This window comes from Panulirus ornatus, chromosome 17 (genome assembly GCF_036320965.1).
Source record: "Panulirus ornatus isolate Po-2019 chromosome 17, ASM3632096v1, whole genome shotgun sequence".
Lineage (NCBI taxonomy): Eukaryota > Metazoa > Arthropoda > Malacostraca > Decapoda > Palinuridae > Panulirus > Panulirus ornatus.
This window is the reverse complement of record NC_092240.1, coordinates 55,138,269-55,164,280: the sequence shown is the minus strand read 5'-3', so window position 1 is coordinate 55,164,280 and position 26,012 is coordinate 55,138,269. Positions and strand designations below refer to the sequence as shown.

The window sequence follows — 26,012 nt, the reverse complement described above, 5'->3', positions numbered from 1 at the left end:
ATTTTTAAAGTTTTTGCTTGATAGCTGATTAGGTGAATTTTAGGAAGAGAATCATGGTTCTCTCCCTTTATGTTAGTAGATTTTTATTTGAGAATCAGTGCCCATCTTCATCTTTTAAAAATCATTTTGGAAATTCCATCCAGTTTTTAAATATTTTACAAAAATCTGCTGTAAGACAGATTTCTGTAAGAAGTATCAAAAAAATTTTATTCTTTTTTATTAACTTTTGTATGTGACCTTGGTTCACACCCAATTAATTGGATTGAAAAAGTCAGATATGGCATATCTATTTTTGATATGGTCTGAACACTTAATATTTATGAATCTGATAATTTCTTTGATTGTGGAGAATGTGCACTTTATATTAGTAGGATTGCTGAAGTGCAGTGTACATAAGTAGTGTTTTATTAGGATGTCTTTCCCATGCGTTGTTACAGTGAAACCCTGTTCATGGATCCATGAGGGAGGCTTAAACAGTGGCATTCTCAGCTTATATATAAAACCAGTGCCTAGACCTGAATTTGCTGATTATCTCCCAGTTTTACTTAACCATAATTCATGAGTATCTTCCCAAAAAAAGGGTTTCACTGTGAAATGAAATATTGCCTTTCTAAAGGGGAAATGCCAGTAAGCTATGTCTTGCATCAACAAAGGAAATGATAACTGGAGGATAACTCACTAATACTTGTACATAAAGCTTGAATTTGAAAATCAGCTACTGGGATTGGTCCTTACACTACTTTAAAAGTAGGCATTTACTTCTATATGATTTGAGTCATGATGCTGGTATGGATTTCATGCTGAAACTTTATTTTGATTTTCCATTGAGCTATGTTTACTGTTACATCTCTGTCACACTAAAAATGAGTAGGGTAATTAAGCCATACCACTTTTTTTTTTTTTTTTTTTTTTTTCATACTATCCGCCATTTCCTGCGACAGCGAGGTAGCGTTAAGAACAGAGGACTGGGCCTTTGAGGAAATATTCTCACCTGGCCCTCTTCTCTGTTCCTTCTTTTGGAAAATTAAAAAAGAAAAAAAAAAACGAGAGGGGAGGATTTCCAGCCCCCCACTCCCTTCCCTTTTAGTCGCCTTCTACGACACGCAGGGAATACGTGGGAAGTATTCTTTCTCCCCTATCCCCACTGTCTGTTGATTATAGAGTTGGAATGTGAAGAAATGACAATACTATTTTGTTTTGAGTGTATGTACTGTTTTTCTTTAACTGAATGATTTACATAGTGGACACAAATATGTATAGATGGATGATGCAGATATTTTCAAATAACTATGTTTCATTTACTATTACAAGATTTTTGACCCTCTTCATGTTTTCTCAGTTTGCATTGGAGGATCAGAGGATTTTATCTCCAGTTACCCATTGTATGTCATTAGTAGATGGTCGTCTTATTTTTTCTTGTATTTAGATTTTTTTTATTCACATCCATATCTAGAACATAAAGGACACAAACAACATATCCATAAAGATACTTTTTCGATCAGGTGTACATAAATCATTAATCCTTATTATCATTGCTTGATAAGTGCTATACTTTTGAGGCATCATCCCAGCTAAGCAGTTAGTGTAAAACAACTAACAATACTCTCATATTAAGCCCAAGATTTTCAACATCATACTCGCTTAGAGGCAGGGGTTAGTTTGTGATGTAGAGTATTCTTGTGAATGTATGAAAACTAGTTATTGTCACAGGGAGAGAAAATATGATAGTCACCCTTCGCAATTTGTAGGGTGAAGGACTTTCAAGATTTGCAATGACAGAAACTGGTAAAAATCAGTTATCACCTCTTGGGGAAAAAAAAGTTAATAGGGAGCACAGTTGCAAAAATACCCCATCAGTAATCCAAAAATATTAATATTCTCACTACCTGTACTGTAATAAGGATGAGTGCATATATGAAAGGGAAATGAGTGAAAATGAATTGAGAATATAGAAAACAATTACAGGAGTACTCACAGAGTTAGTGTGTTAAGTCCACACACACACACACACCCATATGGAAATTTAAAATGTTAGATACACCAATTGGTAAAAGTGCATCAGAGCAGATTGGAAACCAGACTAAAAGAGGAGGTTTGATAGTGGTAACCACTCAAAGCTGAACAATACTTTCAAGAACATCATTTGGGAAATGGTGTTATCAAGCCTAATCATAGACCACTGCTACAGAAGGTTCTGCCCAATTCTGACAGTTTAGGACTTTATAACCCCAATACTAGTAAGATGGGACTGGGATGGTGGCCTAGGAAAGTATTGAAAATGATAGAATATGAAACACATGGTCCTGATGAAGCCACTCAGTATTTACTAAGGTATTGTTGAGGAATACTTTTTTAAGTTAGCTGAGATGGCACGAGCAACTAAGGCCATCTCATTAATGCCATTTATAGATATATACAGGGCCTAGCCTGGGCTAGGTACTCATTTTATTGAACAACTCCTAAGAGTGGATGAACAGCTGGGTTGACTGTGGAAGGAGGTAAATAGGGTGCGTAAGACAAGGGAGCAAATGGGAACTTCAGTGAAGGGCGTAAATGGGGAGGTGATAACAAGTAGCGGTGATGTGAGAAGGAGATGGAATGAGTATTTTGAAGGTTTGTTGAATGTGTCTGATGACAGAGTGGCAGATATAGGGTGTTTTGGTCGAGGTGGTGTGCAAAGTGAGAGGGTTAGGGAAAATGATTTGGTAAACAGAGAAGAGGTAGTAAAAGCTTTGCGGAAGATGAAAGCCGGCAAGGCAGCAGGTTTGGATGGTATTGCAGTGGAATTTATTAAGAAAGGGGGTGACTGTATTGTTGACTGGTTGGTAAGGTTATTTAATGTATGTATGACTCATGGTGAGGTGCCTGAGGATTGGCGGAATGCGTGCATAGTGCCATTGTACAAAGGCAAAGGGGATAAGAGTGAGTGCTCAAATTACAGAGGTATAAGTTTGTTGAGTATTCCTGGTAAATTATATGGAAGGGTATTGATTGAGAGGGTGAAGGCATGTACAGAGCATCAGATTGGGGAAGAGCAGTGCGGTTTTAGAAGTGGTAGAGGATGTGTGGATCAGGTGTTTGCTTTGAAGAATGTATGTGAGAAATACTTAGAAAAGCAAATGGATTTGTATGTAGCATTTATGGATCTGGAGAAGGCATATGATAGAGTTGATAGAGATGCTCTGTGGAAGGTATTAAGAATATATGGTGTGGGAGGCAAGTTGTTAGAAGCAGTGAAAAGTTTTTATCGAGGATGTAAGGCATGTGTACGTGTAGGAAGAGAGGAAAGTGATTGGTTCTCAGTGAATGTAGGTTTGCGGCAGGGGTGTGTGATGTCTCCATGGTTGTTTAATTTGTTTATGGATGGGGTTGTAAGGGAGGTAAATGCAAGAGTCCTGGAAAGAGGGCAAGTATGAAGTCTGTTGGGGATGAGAGAGCTTGGGAAGTGAGTCAGTTGTTGTTCGCTGATGATACAGCGCTGGTGGCTGATTCATGTGAGAAACTGCAGAAGCTGGTGACTGAGTTTGGTAAAGTGTGTGGAAGAAGAAAGTTGAGAGTAAATGTGAATAAGAGCAAGGTTATTAGGTACAGTAGGGGTGAGGGTCAAGTCAATTGGGAGGTGAGTTTGAATGGAGAAAAACTGGAGGAAGTGAAGTGTTTTAGATATCTGGGAGTGGATCTGTCAGCGGATGGAACCATGGAAGCGGAAGTGGATCATAGGGTGGGGGAGGGGGCGAAAATTTTGGAGCCTTGAAAAATGTGTGGAAGTCGAGAACACTATCTCGGAAAGCAAAAATGGGTATGTTTGAGGGAATAGTGGTTCCAACAATGTTGTATGGTTGCGAGGCGTGGGCTATGGATAGAGATGTGCGCAGGAGGATGGATGTGCTGGAAATGAGATGTTTGAGGACAATGTGTGGTGTGAGGTGGTTTGATCGAGTAAGTAACGTTAGGGTAAGAGAGATGTGTGGAAATAAAAAGAGCGTGGTTGAGAGAGCAGAAGAGGGTGTTTTGAAAATGGTTTGGGCACATGGAGAGAATGAGTGAGGAGAGATTGACCAAGAGGATATATGTGTCGGAGGTGGTGGGAACGAGGAGAAGAGGGAGACCAAATTGGAGGTGGAAAGATGGAGTGAAAAAGATTTTGTGTGATCGGGGCCTGAACATGCAGGAGGGTGAAAGGAGGGCAAGAAATAGAGTGAATTGGAGTCATGTGGTATACAGGGGTTGACGTGCTGTCAGTGGATTGAAGCAAGGCATGTGAAGCGTCTGGGGTAAACCATGGAAAGCTGTGTAGGTATGTATATTTGCGTGTGTGGACGTGTGTATGTACATGTGTATGGGGGGGGGGGTTGGGCCATTTCTTTCGTCTGTTTCCTTGCGCTACCTCGCAAACGCGGGAGACAGCGACAAAGTATAAAAAAAAAAAAAAAAAAAAAAAAAAATAAGGATTCAAACTTTTTTGCTCAATTCTGGGTGGCCCGTGAATGCATCATGGTCAGGAACAGTAACCACTCCACCACCGACCACTTAAGATGTTCGTGAAAATATCTGGAAGTGATTATAGTGCCAGCAGAGTGGAAGAGGATGAATTTAGTGTCTGTCACAAAGAAAGATCAAGAAATTGGGCTGAATTACATGTTACTTTAGCTGATGAATGTGGTCTGTACAAAAATTGAAAATACATGGTGTTGTATGTGAGGGACTAAAGCTGGATGTCCCCATGAATAAGGTTGAGATGTTGAGGGTGGCTGGTTGTATTGTCTGTTATGATTACTGTAAAGCTTTTCAGTCAAGGGTTTTCCCTGAGCAACACTCCTGCACTAACAGGTTGCCTCGACTTGTGAACCAGTCTTTAAAAAGGTACGCCATCTTCCTTTCCTTGCTATTTCTGTCCCCAAGAACAATGCCATATTTTTCAGGGCCTATTGGTTCTGAAAGTAGCATTCCAATGTTGGTTTCATCCATAAATCTGTATCTATCTATCTGTATCTCTGACACCTGTTCCCAATTGGAACTCTCTCAAGGGGGTGGCAATCTCTTGAATCATTTACACAGTGTCAATATAAAACAGTTCTTTGAGTCCTTGAAGTCTGGTCCCTTAGCTTTATCATTGGTTATATTTCTTGCTTTGTACCCTCTTTCAATGCATGTCTGAATCATCTTCACTTAAAGATTGTCATGGGAGTAGCCTCCCTCCCCAGTACTGTGGCAACGATTTGCTTTGTAAGCCTTTGCATTTCATTTTCAGAACTCATAGCTTCACCTGTTAGATTTTTTGTATCTATTCTTTAAAAAGAAATTGCCAGCCACCTTGAAATTGCCAGAGATGGCTTGGCTTCAGTGTATCCTCCATCCACCACCATTCTCCTCATAATGTAGATTTTATATTTCCCTTGCTACCTTCATATCCAAAATGTTACTGATTCTTTCATCTGTTACCATTTAATCTTCCAATGCATTTTGTTTACTCTCACCCAACCTCTTCTGCATCTATGTCTTTCATTTAGCTTTTCGTTGAAATAGGATTTTACCTGAAACATTCCTTTCCCACCACGATTTTCAGAAGCTCACCATTTGCATTCTTACCATATACTCCTCTTCCCAAAGCACCTTCTCCTTCAAAATTCATGTCTTCCAGCAATACCAATTTTTTTCTTCCTGAAAATTCTTTGCCCACACATCAGATTGTCAGGTCACAGATAGGCACGTGTAATCTGACCAGATTTAAGGGAATCCTTTATCTCTTGAAACTGAGGAATATGTATATGAAGTCAAATAAGCACCATCATTATTTTACTGGAGCTAGTTAAGCTGCAGAAAGTGGTGTCTGTGTTGTCATATCATATGGCTCATTTTTATTAAATTGTTTTCCTCTTGATCAAAAAAGTCTTAAATGACAAACCCATGATTGTTTGAAAGAAGCATCATACCTTACAGATTTGACATAGATACCATACAGGTAAAACTTGGCAGATTCTTAATATATTGAACTTGATTAATCTCATGGTAGATTCTTTATTTGTTGATCTTGATCAGTCTCATATAGCTTAGGAATTTCATAGGAGGACATGGTCTTTTGCATCGCAGCATGATTTTGTTAATGCCAAGTAGGGAAACCAAAGCCTACAAACAATAGCTGACTTGTATGTTTTATTACTATCAATGTGCCAATCAGAAGTTTAGAGCCTTTTGTTCATTGGCCAAATATTAACACATGTTTGCTACAGGAGGAACTCAATTTTGATACTGTGTATTGTACTATTCCATATGTAAATATCAGCCAAGAGTGGACAGAAGGGACAATTTAGCAGCAGTGATGGGCTCACTGGATGGACTTTAATACAGATATAACAAAACGCAAGAGGAATGTCTTCTCAGGTCAAATACTTGCATTGTATTAAAAAGATAGTAACATTTGAAGCAATGCCCTACCATCACATACCCACCTACCATGGCTCCATTTTCTGACCTCAGTTGAAACAGTCACTTGGTTTGAGAGTGCTCCACTCGAACACACTTATTAATCCAATTTTTTCCATTTGATTGTTAAGAAATTCACATGTAGCCTGATGTATCATTACATTTACAGAGACCTAAGGTTGAGATCTACCCAGTGAAAACTGTAGTTTATGTTACCTTCTTTTTGTTGCTTATTGGGTTGAGGGAGAGTGATGTGTTGGTGAATGAGTATTGTCTTGTTTGAGACGTACAGATACTGTGATTTACACCTATATCATTGAGACATTAAACTCTCCAGCAATATGTTAGGATAAACTTGAGTTCATAATGGTACCTTGGACTTGTAAGGTTTTCTTTTTGATGGCTGATTGATATATTGTGGGCCATGGAAGAAATATCTAAGGAAAAAAAGCACTGCAGATATTAGATATTTGTAATTTTTTAAAAGAAAATTGCTGCTCAGTTTAATTTTTTTTTTTTGCATCATAAGTACATTACACAGAAACCAATGCATGATGCATGAAAGCAAGAGAGTAGTTAAGAGTAAATGAGGTCATTTCTTTGTATGTTCCAGATAGCTACCTCACTAATGTGGGAAATGGTAAATAGATATATAAAAATGGATAGAAATATTGGATGTGTATTTTGATATGATAAGCTGCTTCCCTCCCTATACACACTTACACACATGCACACACACACTTTGTTTAGGGGGTCTTACATGAGGTCTTCTAAATGCTTTGTCACTGTACATCTTAGTAGTGACACTTCTTTGGTTAAGTAAGATAGCTGTATGCCTAAAAAGTATGCCAAAAGAACTCTAGCTTTTGTTTTAGACCATAGATAGTAATTAGTTTTCATGTTTTTCATAGTAAAAATATATTTCAAGTTCATACATATATCAAAAAAATAGTTTCCAAGCTTTATTATTATATTTTTGTATTAGCCCAGAACAATAATTGATTTTCAGTGTTTGGAAAGATAGATCCATAGATAATTGTCATAAAATATTTTCCCTCATTCTTTTTTGTATACTGTATGTTCATTATTTATTGTATTGATATTTTGGCATTTCACCTTTGGTTCACTTTCAACCATGGGATAGACAAGATGTACCCTTATTTTAGCATTGTGACTGGAGCCTCCTTTATATTATTGTCCCTTGTAAAGATGTACTGTCTCATTTCATGGTGTGTTATCAGATTGGAAATGCAAATACAAGTGTTTCCCCACTTTAATTGGAGCATTCTTAGTATAATTTTGAGTATTTGCTTGCCCCTAACATATTTTTTCATGTTTTTGTCTAATGACACTGTGCTGATGTACATACTTTTTCAAATCATTCTCAGCAGTTGGATTTAATTTCTTCAGAGTACAGTCATACAATCCATGGGGAAGGGAAAAATTAATACTTTTTTTTTTAAGACTCCACTCACAGACAAAAGTCCACATCAAGGTTGGGCCATTATTGAATAAAGAGAGAATTATGAAGTGGAAAAGGAAAAGACAAGGGAAAGTATTTACGAATTTTTGAGGACCTGAAAGACCTGTCTTACCATCAGTGTGTCTTTGGAAGCTATTGAAAGAGATGGGGGTTGGAAATGTCCTCTTCCTATACTTCAGTTTCTAGAATTAGGATCAGAAGGAGCGAGCAAAGAATATTCATCCTCCTCAAGGGCTCAAACAAGAGTGCTTGAATATGTGTGGATGCAACCTAGATGAGAAAAAGGAACAGATAGCTAGCATGTTTAAGGAAAGGAACATGGATGTTCTAACTCTGAGTGAAACAGAACTAAAGGGGAAGAGGGAAGATTAGTTTGGGAATGTCTTAGGTGTAAAGCCAGGGGTTAGTGTAAGAATGAGAGCTAAGGAAGGGGTAGCACTTCTGAGAGAGAGGTTGTGGGAATATTTGAAAGAATATAAGGAAGTGAGCCACTTCATACAGCCATTGCCAGAGCTGTGACGAGAATGAATTCCCTGATCATCTTAAATACCCAGAAAGGAAGCCATGGGGCACTTGTTGCTGATAACTTTATCTGGGTCTGGCTCCCTTCTTATTAACCCTTTAAATGCAATTAATGTTTGTAAGTGATGGTCCCCACAGCCTAAGGATTAGAACCATCTAAAAAGTCATCATAGACATTTAAGCCTTGATATGCTGCTAAAGGTTCTAAATTCTGGCATGTGCCTGCCATTTAAAGTCAGTGTAAGTAGGTAGGTAGTAGTTGGTGGGTAACCACTAACCATGGGGGTATATTACTGGTATTTCTCTCCTGGATATCAACCAGCACTTTTGTGGTTGTTAAGTTGCACTCCTATGACCCGGATGGCTATCTTTTATTTCTGCCTTACCCTTACATAGACTTTTGGCTTTCCCAGACACAGTTTCTCCCTTGTCACACATAATACTTGACAACATTTAACTCACACAACTCTTTCTTTATAACTAGATTTTCCCTCAGTTAGTACTGTATGTTAGCCCTGCCTTTTGGCAAACTGGTTAGAGCAATAGATAAAAGTAGCAGGTAGGAGCATTAGGTAGAAGTAGTAGGTTGAAACATTTGGCAGAAGATGATAGGAACATTAGATAGACGTCTCTAGAAGCACTGCAAAAGACCTGCCAGTTGCCTGTTAAGGGTAAGGCACTAAAAGCCTAAGAAGCAGCACTGGAGTTCAATAGTTATGGAGACTTTTGCTGTGGCCACCCCCTTGAGGAATTCCTAAAGGGAACAGGCATCATAGATAGATGTAGGTAAAGTTTTTCACCTCTTAATCGTTCTCACTGTTGATATACAATATCGCCCCCAACTGGTTCGACTGACCACACTCATAAATGTATCTATTTTGATGACACCTTCCCTTTCTGAACATAGATATTGGCACCTCAAGAAAGCTGACAGGAATAACTTACTTTTTTGGGGGGGGGGGGGGGCAAATACTGTCTTATGAGGTGATGCTTTTGTCTCCACCAAACATGTAGCAAAGGTTATTGTTGCGGAAATGGAAGCCTTTATCCCCTCTTCCTCCAAAACAACCTCTTCAAAGCTAGTTCATCCATTCGTGTTCTGAGGCCGTTTGGACAAGTGCTCCTTCCTCCAACTCACATTCAGCATTTATCACTGAAAGTATGTTATCCATGAGGTGAAGCATTCCTGTATCCTCCATCATTCACTGATGGGTCTTCCTGATCTTTGGCTAAGAGCATCACTAACAATTTCTGTTGCTCTACCTTTCCTTTACCTTTCTGTTCTGATGAGGTAAAGCACTCTCTCTCTCTCTCTTTCTCATCGAGAAAACAACTCTCTTTAGGTCTTGTTTCTCCCCTGACGCTACCTTGGATGACTCTAACATTCCTTCACCCTCTGATGCACTCCCTACTAATCCTATGCCCATCCCCTTAATCCCTATTTGAACTGTCCAAAAAGGGCTTCTTTCTGTGGATGCAAGCAAGGCATATGGTCTTGATGGCATCCATCCCTGTGCAATGAAAAAGTGTGCTTTTGAAATTGCCCCTGATGAATGCTCTTCTGCTTCATGTTTATTTAAACACCCAAACTTTTTCTTCTTCTTAGAAGCAAACATTGGTACACCCCATTACTAAGAAGGGTGACCAGTCTAATCCCTCTGACTATTGTTTTGTTGCTTTGTAATCTAGTATTTCCATAGTCTTTGAATCCCATTTCAACTCCAATATCCTGAGACACCTTGAATTTCACTGTCTTCTTTCTGATCATCAGTATGACTTTCGTGAGGCAAGATCCACTGGTGATATTCTTTCCTATCTTGACTAATGTCTGGTCATCCCTGAAATATTTTGAGGAACCCTATGTAGTTGCCCTTACATATTCAAAGCTTTTGACTGGATGTGACACTGGGGTTTTATTTCTAAGCTCCCCTCTTTTGACTTACCAACCCCACTTCCCCATCATATCTAGCTGCTCCTTTTGCAGATCTGTCTTTGTACTTGTCGAAGGATCAGCCTCCCCCTTTCTCCATCAACATTGGTGTTCTGCAAGGTACTGTCTTGTCTCCTATACTTTTTCTCTTTTTTATCAACAATTTCCTTTCTTCTACAAGTAACCAAATGTACTCGTGCTGACATCTCAACACTGCATTCCTCCACATTCTTCAATTTTGCTCCTTCTGTCACTCGAACTGCATCTCGTCGCAACACAACTTTCTCAGTAAACTCAGACTGGGACAGGATACCTAAGGTGGGAAGATAAAATCTAGTCAAGTTCATTCCTCCAAAGCCCAGTTTCTGTTCATCTCTTGCCACAACTTTCCTCTCTTCTTCAGCAGCTCTTTAATTTCACCTCTTAACTCTACGAACATACTTATTGTTACTGTAACATCCACTCTGTCTCGGAAACCACACGTTATGGAAAAAGCTACATCTGCCCCAAAGACACTGTTGAAATTTCTTTTCATCTGTACATTTGCCCCATGTATACAAAGGATTGATCTCTCCTTATATAGAGTACTGCTTTCACATCCAGAGTCATTCTAGCTCAATATTCCTACCTGACAGAATTGAGTTGAAAGCAGTCCAACTTATCAACTCTCCCAGGCCAAGTTTAGAATATGACACTTTCCCTACTGCACAGTGTTGGTTCACTTTCCCGCTTCTGTCTATCTGGGGCACCCACAGTGCTGAAGAAACTGGCCATGGCCACCTGGCAGGACCAAAGGCCAAGAAATGTGGCTTTTTTTTTTTTTTTTTTTTTTTTTTTTTCTTAAATCAGTGGAGGACGGTTTAAAAGAAAGTTTTCAGTTTCTTCATATGCAAGTTACAGCTTGGGTATAAGCGGTCTTATGATATGTTGAATCATTGTTTGTAATGTTGGAGAAAGGAATGGTGTCCAAGAAGTAGATGAGAAAGCATAACTCATTCATGTCTAGTTGAGTGGAGTTAAGATTACATTGAGAAGGTAGTTTTTTGTGTGTTAAGTTATTGCAGTGTGTATATGTTTTGTATGTGTTGTTATGGATGGAGAAGAGTGGATCTGCGGGTGATTGATGAAGTATGAAGCAGGGGAAAGCTCTTTAGTTATGCCTGGATGTTGGTAGATGGTTTTGAAGTGTCTTGGGTGGTGGGGGTCCAGTGCTGTTGTGAAGAACTAGGTTCTTAGCTCATTGTGGAGGAATTATTGTTTCATTAAGTAGATGAATGTTTGTGGTGGTTGTGTTTAAATGGTTTGGACATGGAGAGAATGAGTGAGGAAAGGCTGACAGGATATATGTGTCAGAGGTGGAGGGAACAAGGAGTAGTGGGAGACCAAATTGGAGGTGGAAGGATGGAGTGAAAAAGATTTTGAGCGATCGGGGCCTGAATATACAGGAGGGTGAGAGGCGTGCAAGGAATAGAGTGAATTGGAACAGTGTGGTACACTGGGGTCGACTTGCTGTCAGTGGACTGAACCAGGCATTGTGAAATGTCTGGGGTAAACCTTGAAAAGGTCTGTGGGGCCCAGATATGGATAGGGAAGCATGGTTCCGGTGCATTACACATGACAGCTAGAGACTGAGTGTGAACAAAAGTGGCCTTTTTTTTTTTTCTGTTTTTCTGGTGCTACCTTGCTGAAGCAGGGGCTAGCGATGGTGTTTCTTGTTAGGTAGGGTATGTGTATGTATATATGTATATGTTGGTATGTATATGTATGTAAGCGTGCTTGTATGAGTGTCTGTGTATATATATATGTATATGAGTGGATGGGCCGTTCTTCATCTGTTTTCTGGTGCTCCCTAGCTGATGCTGCAAACAGCGATAAATTATGATGAGTAGATAAAGAAAATCAGTAGTATATATGTACATTCCTCTTACCCAGGTAATTAAACCACTTCATGCTAATAGATCATAGATTTTTTATGATGAAAGTTGTCCCCCCCAAGTATTTTAGTTAAGACATAGTTTGGATAACTTTATGTTTATAGTATTCTCCTGCCAGGGTCTATGCTCTTGATAAGGCACCAGAAATCTGGACATTTTATTTAGTCAAAGAGCACAGTAAAGATGAATGCATCATCTTTTTGTAGTTTTTACAACTAGCATGCAGCCTTTTGTCAAAATGTACATACAGCCTAATCATTGCAATGGAGTGCGTGTCATTAGAGTAAGTATCCTTGATAATCCTTTTACAGATTTAGCATCTTTTTATATTTTTTTTTTTTAGGCTCACAATATGATTCTGTAGCCTTCAACTTTTAAGTTACCCCTCAGGTATTATTTTCACTATCCTGTCTTCTCAGACACATTAGAAGAAACGTATATATCATCAGTAAATTTTATAGTCTTTCAGTGTATTGTATTAGAAGCATTTGTATTTACCATTATTACTGTTGTCATATTTTTGTTTGTTGCCAGATTGCAATGATGGATGCACCTATAGTATTTGTGATTCTTCTTCTAATTCCTGATAGGGAGATGGGTTAATCTTTCAGTGATGGAGTTTATATCAAGATTTTTACTCTACAAATTTTTTGTTTTGCATGACATATGAATTGCAGCATGTATCCCAGTTTTTATTTTCTTTTTCTTTAGTGTAGAGAGTAAACTTTTTAGGGATTTTAGAAGCAATTTCTTTTTTCTGCCATAGATCATAGAGTACGAGAACAGAATTCGGGCATATTCCACCCCGGATAAAATTTTCCGCTACTTTGCTACCTGCAAGTTATCACAAAGGACAGCTAGTGGCGTTGAAAGGGCTGAGGTTTTCATGACTCCAGATGATTTTCTGCGAGCGCTGACACCAGGAATGCAACAGCCTGATGGTAGGAACTTTAAAAAGAAAACTAGATCTTGTTCATGAAAAGAAAAACCTTTTTCATAGGTGGTTAGTTATTAGGTAAAAGTAAAATGATGTAGGATTAACATACACTTCACCGTAATGGAAAAGTTGAAAACTGATATCTGGATTATCTGTACAGTTTATAGCAAATTTAGTCATTTGTTTTCATATTGGGTACATTATGATAAAGTATTTTATGTGATTTTTTTGCTGTACATTTAATCAGTGCATTTGTTAACTAAAAAAAATAACTGAATCTTAATCATAAGCATTGATGAACTTTTTATCATGCTTTCTAGCCAACTGACCATTTGTTTAAGTGTAACAAAGTAGTTACTGGACAGTGACACTCAGTTGACCATGGTTTGCAGTCAGCTAATTATTTGTTCCATTTTTCTGCTGTAATTAATTTTTTTTATTAACTTTTGAAATCTAAGTGACAGTTTACGTCATACAGTATGATTTTAATTGTTGTAAATACTGTATTATACATTGTAGTTGCCATTTTAACATTAGTCAGATAAGAAAAGTATGTTTCTGTATAATTTAAGGAGGATGGCTGGTTGATGGATAGTGACTATGAAGATAAACAATATCGCTAATTTCCTTACCCATAGAAAATAGTTTTCTCAACACACTGAATCCATTAAGCCAAGTTCAAGCATGGATTTTAAGCTTTTGAAATGGACATTCAGAGGACTGAGGAAAATCTCAAAATCCTATCAATGATTATCTTTTTGTTGGATCAGGAAGTGTTTATGCAGATTGATTAGTTTTGTTTAGACTACAGATATTACCATCGTTCACTTCCTTCATTATACGTATATATTGAATATATTGATATATCACAGTATCTTTTATCCTATCAGTTTTCTGGTTGACAAACAATTGTCTGAATAAGAGATTTTCATATCCACTTAATAAGCTGTAATGATGCAAAAAGAAGTAATGTAAGTACAGTATCCAAGTATCACTTGGTTCACCATGGAAATATTGGTGTACTGTTATGTTAGTGTTATCATCTGCAGTATCATTGTTTTTAGTGATTTATCATATGATGATGGGCAGTAAACATAGATAGAGCTTTGGATTATTGCTGTTCATGATTGGGATTACTACAAAAAAATATTTGAGCGATAGTACATGAAAATTTCCTCTTTATTGGAAGGAAATGATATGATGTGTGGTAAAGAAAATTTGAAGTTTGTATCTTTGGAGAACATAGATGATATTATAAAGTAACAGTAGAGACAGCTAGTTGGCAATTAGAAAATTTCTTATAGGAATAAAAGGGAATAAAAGGGGTTATACATAAGAAAATGAATGGAGAAAATCAATCATTGAAAAGCTTTCTCTTACTTTATAAAGACTGGTGAATCTCTGTATGGTTTTAGTTGTGGTTTTAGTCGCTGCACATAACTCAGTTTCTTGTTTTGAGGAGTTAGTCTTGTACCGAGGCTTGTTTTTATTTGCCATGCGATTAAGAGAGGTTGAGTACTTTTTTCTAGGACATTCAAGGCTTTGATGCTGGTACTTGGTTTCAAGGAGTTTAGGTCTTCCTTTGTGAAAGACGTTATTTATATCAAAGCATCCTGCATTACATCCAATTATACCCTTATTACAGGCGTTCTTGTGGTAAAGGTTGCAAGTTCCTGACTGGTCAGTGTTTAACCCTAAAGATTTTCATAGCCTTCCAAAAGAAGAGATGAGTTCTCTTCACTCTAGCAAAGAGTGCTTCATAGTATTTTGGGTAAGGTGACTTCAACAATTCTATGAGTAGTTGGCAACATCAGTAATTATTAGGCCACTCACTAAGTTTCTGACCTGGTCCAGAACAAAGAGCATGCAACCCACCCATAGCTTTTCTGCCTTCCTCTGGTTAGTAGTGTAGTGGATGTCTTCTTCACCTTGGCTAGTTGGCAGCTTGTATGTCATCTCAAGGTGCCTCAGGAGTGTCCTTCCCTTGGGACACTGACTGACAATCCTAACAGGGCACGATTATTATGTAAAGTAGTATGGTTGAACAATTAGGAACTGAACTTTGAAGTCTGTAATCTGGTTTGTTCCCTCTTCTAGTACTTTTCTTCTGTAACTAAACTAAACTGAAAAAGCAATTTTTTTTGAGAGAGACATGTGAACTCTTTCAGAAAGTTGTAGCAGCTTTGTAAGTAAAGTATGCTTTCCTTAGTCTGCCAGACTGATATTTTGAGCTATAAGAGAAACTTTCTAGATAACAATTTTTGTCAAAACATAGCTGGTCATGTTCTGTAGTCTGCCAGACAAGTACTTCTAATAGGAAGAGACACTTTTGCAGGTCACAAATTTTGTCAAAATTTATTAGTGGTTCTAGCTCCTCATCCTTATTTGACAGAGCTGAGTTGAAAGTGGTCCGACTTATCAACTCTCTAAGCCTAAACTCAAAACTTGATCGACTTAACTTACACCACAGTGTTGATTCACCTTACCTCACGCCACAGTGTTGATTCACCTTCCCTCTTCTGAAGGTACTTTGCTTTTTGCTTCCAAGAGCTGGCTGCTTGTGTTCCCAGCATTAGCTAGACTATGCAGTCATTACTCAGCAGATTACTACATTACATGATTACTGAGTGACCATTGGCATGTCAAGGGTGGGACATTTTGATAATTGTTTCTGTTTCAACTCCTTGAAGCTTGGAACTCTTTATCCTCTTTATCCTCTTATTTTGACACTTAAAAAGACAGGCTTTTCAATTCCTCCAAAATTTGGAAGCACTTTTCATTGTCTTCTTATTCCCATTCATTAAGCTTTTCATATTTTGATTAAGGCCCGGCCTTGATGTGGATTTTTGTCATTAGCTGGAAAAAATGAGATGAGAGTCGTAGCTTCTTTTGAGCTAAAGTATATATCGTGGTGTATTTGGAAATGACTGTTTTTGGATTTCTCCATGTTGAGTCAACTTGTAATTGTATTAGGAAGTTTCTGTTTGCTTGGTTAACTAAGTAATGGACAAGAGAAATATATCGAGGCAACTGTGAATGTGATCCCCTTTTTCAGCTCACTTTATAGAGGATAGCTGCCTATCAGAAAAGTTTTTTTAATTATTATTACAGGTACACCACCAAATTTCCGGCAAGTGATAGTTCGGCACCTCCTTTAGTCCAGACAAAATTACGTGAGGGAACTTGAAATTACCACAGCCACCAGACCAGTTTACCAGATAGCTACAGATGGTGATACCACAATTCTGTGAAATTCTTAGCTTATTTTGCTTAGATTTAATCCTAGCTATGGCTTCTAAAACATATGAGAGTGTCAGTTGTGGTGTCACATGTAAACATTAGTCCATATTGATCCAAGATAAAGTAGAATTGTTGAAAAAATGGACCGTGGTGTTTTGGTGCGTAAGCTGTGTGACATCTACAGTATTGGTTCATCAGCTGTTTATGATATAAAGAAGCAAAGGAAGAAAATATTGAAATTCTATGCAGACAGCGATTCCAAGAAGCAAATGATGATTAGAAAAACTATGAAAGTGGTAAGAGTGCTGAGCATGATCGAGTGATGATGGAATGGTTTCAACAGTGTCGGGGTGATGGAGTGGACTTATCAGGTAGCATGATAATGGACAAGGCTAAGTTGTTTCATAAAGAACTTAAATTACAACGCGAGTGTGTCCATAGTGAAGGATGGCTTCAAAGATTCTGGAAGCGTCATGGAATTTCCATGAATAAAGTGTCCTGAGAAAAGTGGTCTGCAAACAACAAAGGAGCTGCCGAGTACGTGGACGAATTTTTGAAACTTGTAGCTGATGAGCACCTCAGTCCTGAGCAGGTGTATAATGCAGGTTGAAACTGCATTATTCTGGCAATGCTGTCCTAGGAAATCACTTACAACAGAAGACGAAGAAGACCCCACAGGATTCAAACAATCTAAGGACAGAGTCACCATCTTAGGGTGCTCAAACATTTAATATTTAATTTAAATTTCTAGCAGTCCATGGTATACTTAAGACTCGGAGATGTATAATTAGTGGGTTAGAGGTGTGTTGATGAAGTATTATTACATGGCCACAGTTGGTCTGACAAAAACGGTTAATCGGGAAAATTCGGTGGTTTACCTGTATTATACTTGATCTCTGTTTACTGCGTTAGTGAGGAAGTTCCAGGAAACAGAGGAAGAAAGACCCGTCCTTTCACATACGCTCATACACACACACGTATATATATTTTTTTATTTTGTTTATTATACTATGTCGCTGTCTCCCGCATTAGCAAGGTAGCGCAAGGAAACAGACGAAAGAATGGCCCAGCTCGCCCACATACATATGTATGTACATACACATCCACACACACACATATACATACATATTCATCTCAGCGTATACATATATATACACACACAGACATATACATATATACACATGTACATAATTCATACAGTCTTGCCCTTATTCATTTCCGTCACCACCCCACCACATGAAATGACAACCCCCTCCCCCCCGCTTGTGTGTGAAGTAGCACTAGGAAAAGACAACAAAGGCAACATTCGTTCACACTCAGTCTAGCTGTCATGTATAATTTACCGAAACCACAGCTCCCTTTCCACATCCAGGCCCAATAAAACTTTCCATGGTTTACCCCAGACGCTTCACATGCCCTGGTTCAATCCATTGACAGCACGTCAACCCCGGTATACCACATCATTCCAATTCACTCTATTCCTTGCATGCCTTTCATCCTCCTGCATGTTCAGGCCCCGATCACTCAAAATCGTTTTCACTCCATCTTTCCACCTCCAATTTGGTCTCCCACTTCTCCTCGTTCCCTCCACCTCTGACACATATATCCTTCTGGTCAATCTTTCCTCACTCATTTTCTCCATGTGACCAAACCATTTCAAAACACCCTCTTCTGCTCTCTCAACCACACTCGTTTTATTACCACACATCTCTCTTACCCTTTCATTACTTACTCGGTCAAACCACCTCACACCACATATTGTCCTCAAACATCTCATTTCCAGCACATCCACCCTCCTCCACACAACACTATCTATAGCCCACGCCTTGCAACCATATAACATTGTCGGAACCACTATTCCTTCAAACATTTCCATTTTTGCTTTCCGAGATAATGTTCTTGCCTTCCACACATTTTTCAATGCTCCCAGAACTTTCACCCCCTCCTCCACCGTATGACTCACTTCCACTTCCATGGTTCCATCCACTGCCAAATCCACTCCCAGATATCTAAAGCATTTCACTTCCTCTAGTTTTTCTCCATTCAAACTTACCTCCCAATTGACTTGTCCCTCAACCCTACTGTACCTAATAACCATGCTCTTATTCACATTTACTCTCAGCTTTCTTCTTTCACACACTTTACCAAACTCAGTCACTGGCTTCTGCAGTTTCTTACATGAATCAGCCACCAGCGCTGTATCATAAGCGAACAACAACTGACTCACTTCCCAAGTTCTCTCATCCATAACAGACTGCATGCTTGCCCCTCTCTCCAAAACCCTTGCATTCACCTCCTTAACAGCCCTATCCATAAACAAATTAAACAACCATGGAGACATCACACACCCCTGCCGCAAACTGACATTCACTGAGAACCAATCACTTTCCTCTTTTCCTACTCGTACATATGCCTTACATCCTCGATAAAAACTTTTCACTGCTTCTAACAACTTGCCTCCCACACCATATATTCTTAATACCTTCCACAGAGCATCTCTATCAACTCTATCATATACCTTCTCCAGATCCATAAATGCTACATGCAAGTCCATTTGCTTTTCTAAGTATTTCTCACATACATTCTTCAAAGCAAACACCTGATCCACACATCCTCTACCACTTCTGAAGCCACACTGCTCTTCCCCAATCTGATGCTCTGTACATGCTTTCACCTTCACAATGCCTTCTTCTAGGAGACATGATTGATGTCGCATGACTTAGATCATTTGTTCCTTTGAAATATGATAGCTTCTAGTAGCAGACAAATACTCAGAATCAAATGCTTGCCTTTAGGTTCAAAAAGTATTGTGGCTTAGAGTGTCTGTTAGTCTAAGAATTATGATTTCATTAGAATGTGCATTGTAGTGGATTGCTACCCAAGAATTGATATTTAAGATGGTTAACTTCTTTCCAGTATGAGAGAGAGATAGTGAGAACTTTGTGAAGTTATATTTTGGGTTGACCAACAAGAGAATTTGTGTTTTCTAGGGCATAGTGAGTCTTTATTGGCTGACTGAAAGTTTGATAAGTGTTATCAGACTGTGGATGGAGCTACCAATTTTCATAGAGTCCATTTTGTTATAGTCAGAGGGAGTCTTTTCCTGTCATTTTCACAAAAGTAAGTATATGTAAATCCCTTTCTCTTTCAGAGTTGATTGATCACATTCTTAGATTAGCAGTTTTGAAGAATCATGTTTTTCCAATATTCTTCATAGATGGATTCTGCAACATTTGGCTTGATGGACTACCAAGGTCAAAGACTTTGTGCTTAGAAGTGAAAGTGGAATCAGTGCCTTTCTTGTGTATACTAATATTTTTGGTGAAACGTCCTTTTGCCACAAAGGTTACTTGCCTTTTTGATGATTTTCACTAAGTTTGTGCTACAAAGGTTTTGACTATAGTTATAAAACCATGGAAACATTTTCCTCTTTTATCTATGAAAATTTTAGAGGTTTCTAACTGTTTTAGTACCACATATCTAGGATTTAGTGACTGTTTGCTCTAAAATGAGTAGATCAGAAGAGAATTAAGTGTCTGGTGCCAGAAACTAATGCAGTTTTTACTGCCCTTCTGGGTGATTTCATGGAGTCAGTAAGAAAGTCTACATAATCCACTCAGAGACAATGCTAGTGTGGTAGGGGACCTTTTGAAGCCTTTCTGGGTGATTTTGAAGAATTTGTAACTGGTTCAGCATATTTAGATTTTTTTTAGTCATTTTCACAGCAGGAGTAAAGTCAGTAATACTGTTACATCATATAAGAGTGCTTTGCAGAAACCTTAGGAAGTAGGATTTGATGGTTTCTGGTTCTGGATGGGGTAGACTGTTTACATTTTTCTCTAAGGAAACCTCTAGCGTTCTCATTTGAAGTCTAAGTGAGAGTTGTCAAATTTCCATTTGCTTTATATCTAAGTGCAACATCTTTTGAAAACTGTTCCATATAGTTTTGGGATCAGGAAGAAGAGTTAATGAAACTTGCGCAGTGTCTTAGAAATCTGCAAAAGTTTGAAGAACATCTTTATGGCCAACAATTGTTCCAAACCCAGTGTTTCCTTACAAATTGTAAGATGGTTAGAATTAGGAAGTACCTATTTGAAAAGTCATGGACACTCTTTTGAAATATTATAGAGTATGACCATCATAATCATTAAGATTTTCTTTTTCTCAGAAAATTTCATGGGTGCATTTGTTTGTTCATCCAGACTCTGGTAGGCCTTTATCAGAAAGGAATAATCCCTGCTGGATTTAAGGGTTTGCTTTTTCACAACCAGGGCTGTCTACTATTGCCCGTGGTGTAAGAAAAGTGGGTAATACATTGGCTTGTCAAGTGATTTTAGATGAAATAGCAACAGAGGTTTCTGGCATTCAGCCTGCTGAACTTCCTTGTGTTCCTTCAGATATCCCATCTTCAAAATAGTTTGGTCTACAACATGGACCAAATTATATTTCAGGGTATTTCCATTATTAAGTTATCCTTTTTTTTTTTTTTTTTTTTTTTTTTTTTTTTTTTTTTTAAGTCCATCATCCTTCATGTGAATATGATTTCATGCTCATAGGGCATGTTTGTAGATGAGAAATGTTAGTTTTGAGGGATACAAACTTTTTTTAAGGTGGAACCTTATGATAATTCTGTTATTTTCTCTTTTCTTTATTCCTCTTTTTCCTTTTCAAAAAAAAAAATTTCATGGCTCATGACTAACTAAATGATGGTAGTGGCTGCTCACTTGGTGGAACCTCACCCTGCAGCATGACATCACAAACTTGAATGATTCAGTGGTTCATTTTAAAGAGTATCTGCTGGCCTAAGTATGACGGTGGTAGAAAAACATGACTATCCATGGATACACCCTGTTTTTTTTACGATGAAATGGTATTTTAATGCCCCATTGAGAAAGTGCTTTCTCAGACACTCAAAGGGCTCTGTCTATAATGAAAATTGGTTTTCATTTTCCAAAATTTACTGTTTGGGAGCTTAAAGTTTGTAATGTGTTTTTCTTTGATAGGTGCCTTGTTTTTTTTAGTGAATAGATAATAAAAGGTCATTTAAATAACTATGTACTCACAGCAGAAACAGTGGATGTAATTGAGACAGTACTTGAACAAAAAGTAGATTTATCAGCAGACTTTCAAGAAAGTTTACAAGAACATCATATCTGTAGTATATGATCCACACAAGATTTTGTTAGTTAAATTTTCAAGTTTTGAATGCAGCATGCTTTTAGGTAGCCCTGTATTAAGTGTGGATATGATGAAAAAATGTACCAGCAACATGGAGAATATCACTCAGTTTATTAGAAAAACTAAACTTTTCTTTGCATGTAATACAATACTTCATACTAACTTAGCACTCTTATTTAATGCATGCTGCACATGCTTGTGCTCTCTTGGCTGCGCTGTCTGTTTTAACGCTTGCTGTTTTGTTCTATGGCTACACATTATCAATTCTACAGCCACAATTTACAGTTCTGTTCTTAATGGACAGTTTGAATTTGAATTCCTTCTTTTGAAAATTCCAGATTTTGTAGTTGTAGAAAGTGATACTCATTAAAAGTCAAAAATGAAATATATAAGGATTGTATGCTTTTTTAAATATGTCCTTTGGATTATGATTTAACTAACTAATGTTTTCTTTGATGTACAGATGAATAATTACATGTAGTTTTGATCACTGATATTTACTTTACTACTGTTTCAGGATTAGGCCTTGACCAGTTCAAGAAGTATGATCCAAAGGTATGTAATTTTTTGAGTAAATAGCTTTATTGCTTTTGTTCTTGACATATATGATGAACTTGAGGTGCTGAATTCTGATAAAGAATTCCTTGCTTTGTGTGAGCTTGTAGTAACTGATTGTAATAATGTGTTTGATTCTGTGTTTTAGCTTAAAAGATATTTTTACCCTGTATTGTCATAGCTAACCATATAGTACTTGAAATTATGATTAACTACTTTGTGTTGAGTTTTTGCCATTCTATTTTATAGTAGTAGTATTGTTGTTATTAATAGTACTAATTATTATTGTTATTATTTTCGGTATAATATTATGAGTATTATTGTTTTATTATTATGTTTTTGTTTTTTATTATACTGAATGGGTAGGATCTAAACGAATGGGGTGCTTTAAGCACTTAAAAGTGGAGGAATCATCAGAGTGACCCTTTAGGGCTGAAGTAAGTCACAGGGTGAAAGAGGGAGCTAATGTCTTAGGCACATGTAGAAGTGTATAGAAAGAAAGTTCATTGTCTATGTAGGTAGAGATGTGTTTTTTTTTAAGGTATAGTAGTCCTAACAGTGCTGTTAGGAAAGAAAGAGGGAGGATATATTGGAAATGAAATGCCTGTTTTTGTAAGGCACGTCAGCCAGAGAGAGCTATGGTAGTGAGCATAGTCCAGTTAAGAAGTTTGACCAAGATATGCAGCAATAGTTTAGGAATGTGGAGAGGATGAATATAGATAGATTGACAGAAAGATTCCATGCACTGAAAATGGAAGGACCATGGAGGGAGTGGGAGATAGAAGATGAGACGGAAAGCTGAAGTAAAGTAGACTTTGCATATTGGGTCCAGAATACTTAAGAGGCATGTTTTGAATAGGGAAAATTGTGGTGATGTGTTATATGCGAGCCATGTTCTGTTTGATAGGCTGGAGCAGGGCATGTGAAATGTTATAGGTAAATCATGAAGTAGCCTCTTGGGCTTGACTTTGGATGTTAAGACTCTAGCTTCTGTATAGTGCAATGAATGGAGATACGCCATTGTTCCTACGTTGTTAAAGCCACCTTGCAAAGGGAGGAAAAGCAGCTAGGTATAAGGACATTATTCATTATTTTCATTATTATTATTATTATTACTATTTATTATTATTATTATTATTATTATTATTGTTGTTATTATTATTATTATTATTATTATTATTATTATTATTATTATTATTATTATTATTATTGATAGAGATGCTTTGTAGAAGATCTTAAGAGTATATGGTGTGGGAGATAAGCTGCTACAAGCAGTGAGAAGTTTTTATCAAGGGTGTAAGGCATGTATATGAGTAGGAAGAGAGGAAAGTGACTGATTTCCAGTGAAGGTCAGTCTGCAGCAGGGGTATGTGATGTCCCCATGGTTGTTTGATTTGTTTATGGAGGGGTTTAGGGTATGCAAGAGTTTTGGAGAGAGGGGCAATTATGCAGTCTTTTGGGGATATATTTTATTATTATTATTATTATTATTATTAGTTTTATTATTATTACTATTGGTATTAATTTTTGGTATTGTATTTCTTGTAATGAAAGCTCCGAATTTGACTGAGGCACTGCCCAAACAAAATTTTTTCCTTTATTGATTTGCAGCCAAAAGGCTAAATCTTGCCTTTTTATTCCTGGCCCTTGCTGGCTTGGCAGTGTAATAGCTGAGTCCATGAGGTGGGGGGAGTCTTAAAGCTCATCTACAAGCTTTCCATGAATTTTTTTGTTATATATATCAATTCTCTAGAATTTTAGGGTATTGTATGTACATGCATTTCTCATACTTTATGTATTGCTCTGTGTTGCGATAATTTAAGTCATCAGAGATGTAGTAATCAAATGTATGATTAAGGAATAAAATGTATTGATGGTTTATAAGTGTTATATGATAACTCGGTTAACTGAAGGAGGTTAGTCAGTTTGTACTTTTCATTGTAGTCATATATACATAATTCCCAAGTTTTTTCTAATTGATAAGGAACCATTCATGGGATAGCATAGGATGGAATAGTTGTACCCATCCATATTCTGTATTTATCCAGATTGATAGCTGCCTGCCTGTCAGCTCATTTCAGAGTCACTTCCTCTGCTGAGAGTCATCTGCTGATTGTCATGTTGGATACCTTTTTACTACTAGTTGAACAGAGGCAGTTGAGGGTAAGAAGACTTGTTGTATGTTGCACCTTGCCTGGACATGAACCCAGGCATTTTCACAAGGATGATTACAACGGACTGTCATATCTCACATGATCTGATATTGAATGTGATTCCACCTGATAATCACTGGTAGACTTACATAATGAGAAAAGAACCCAACCATTATTAGTGCAATTGCTTTGACTATTGTACATGCTTGTCCACCAGGAAAGCTCCCTTCCCTGTTCATGATACCATGGTGAACTAGAAATGAAAATAGTTTCTCAAAGAGTCATAGGTAAACAGAGATTGGACCCTGGAACATTTGATTACCCAAGGTACGACAGTGCCCATGACGTGATTTTCTCTCCTTGGGGATTAGTGTCATTCAGATAAAAGACAGTGTTCATTATCACAATCTAGGAATTATTGCAGCATTGAAGATCTGAAATATAACTCAGCTTTGTCTAAATGAAAGGCAGGGCTTGAGAGTTGTGTGTGTTGTAAAGATGGCAAAAACCAAAAATTCATATGGAAAAAGTTGGATGATGTGATGTGACTTATGTGACATTTAGGAATACTTTTAATTTGGAATTCAACAAACATATTGAAAAGGCCTGACTATTGCATGTTACTGGATCATGGATTTTATATCAAGCATTTGGATGATAAATGTTTAGGTATTGAGAAATTTGAGAAATAATGGTCAAGTGAAAGTTGATAGTATCAGAAGTAAACTTCAGATAAAATTGCTGACTAGAAGTGAGTTAGTGTGCACAGTTTGATCATTTTTTACTGTTTCTTTGTTTTCCATTGCTTTGTTAAGTCAGCAGTGGCCAACCAATATATTGCTTGGAACACAATGCTCTGCATTTTTAGCTAATCAGGCCAAAGCCCTTGTGTGCTTTAGCCATCACTAATTAGCTTACCTATGTGGCAGCCATCTTCCATCCTCTGCTGTTTGTCTGTGTTGTTTAGGAACCAAATTTGGGTGGGATGGACCTTGGATGGTTCCTTTCCAGAGTTATGTCTGGTGACTTAGACACTATCCAAGATGGCCACAGTTACTAATATTAAAAGTTAGGTATGCAGTGAAGACTCTTATAAGCCAATAGTTATTGTTAGCCACCTGGTCAAAGGCCATGTGAGTGTTTGCCTTCACTTGGTATCTGTCATCCATCATTGTTGTCTGTTACCTTTTCAATTCTGATCTTCTCAGAAACTGCTGGGCCAGTTGTAACCAAACATAGCAGGGATGATCCATAGGAAGTTCCTATTCGAAATTATGTTTGATGACCCTTCCAGCCACCATCCAAGATGGCCTCTTTAATAAGAAATTGAAACCAGGTGAGCAGCACAGGCACATATAAGCCACTAATTACTTGTAGCTAAGGTGTTCAAAAGCCTTTTGAACTTTTGCCATCACATGGCATTTGTCATCTCTTGTCTGTCCCATCATTTTCATCCATTTGTTGATTTCTCATATTTGAATCTTTTCCTCTGAAAATTCTGAGCCATTTTAAACCAAACTTGGCTGAGATGGTCCTTGGATGATCTTTTCAAAATTGGGTATGGTAACCATTAATCATTATACAAGATGGATGCTGTTATTAAAGATTTGAAATCAGGGGAACAACAGAGGCTCATTAGATCCTCTAGTTGTTACTT

At 37.6% G+C, this 26,012-nt stretch overlaps 1 protein-coding gene across 4 annotated transcripts in view; it reads left to right on the top strand.

The window, feature by feature from the left end:
• The window catches only part of LOC139754798 (calcium uptake protein 1 homolog, mitochondrial-like), an 81,325-nt gene that overhangs the window by 15,059 nt on the left and 40,254 nt on the right, over positions 1-26,012 (top strand). For 2 of the 4 annotated variants that reach the window (XM_071672623.1, XM_071672620.1), the window contains exons 5-6: positions 13,059-13,233; positions 22,165-22,202. In XM_071672623.1, coding sequence (XP_071528724.1) covers positions 13,059-13,233; positions 22,165-22,202 — 213 coding nt within the window. The remainder of the gene's footprint in view (positions 1-13,058; positions 13,234-22,164; positions 22,203-26,012) is intronic. The other 2 variants (XM_071672624.1, XM_071672621.1) reach the window with 1 other exon arrangement.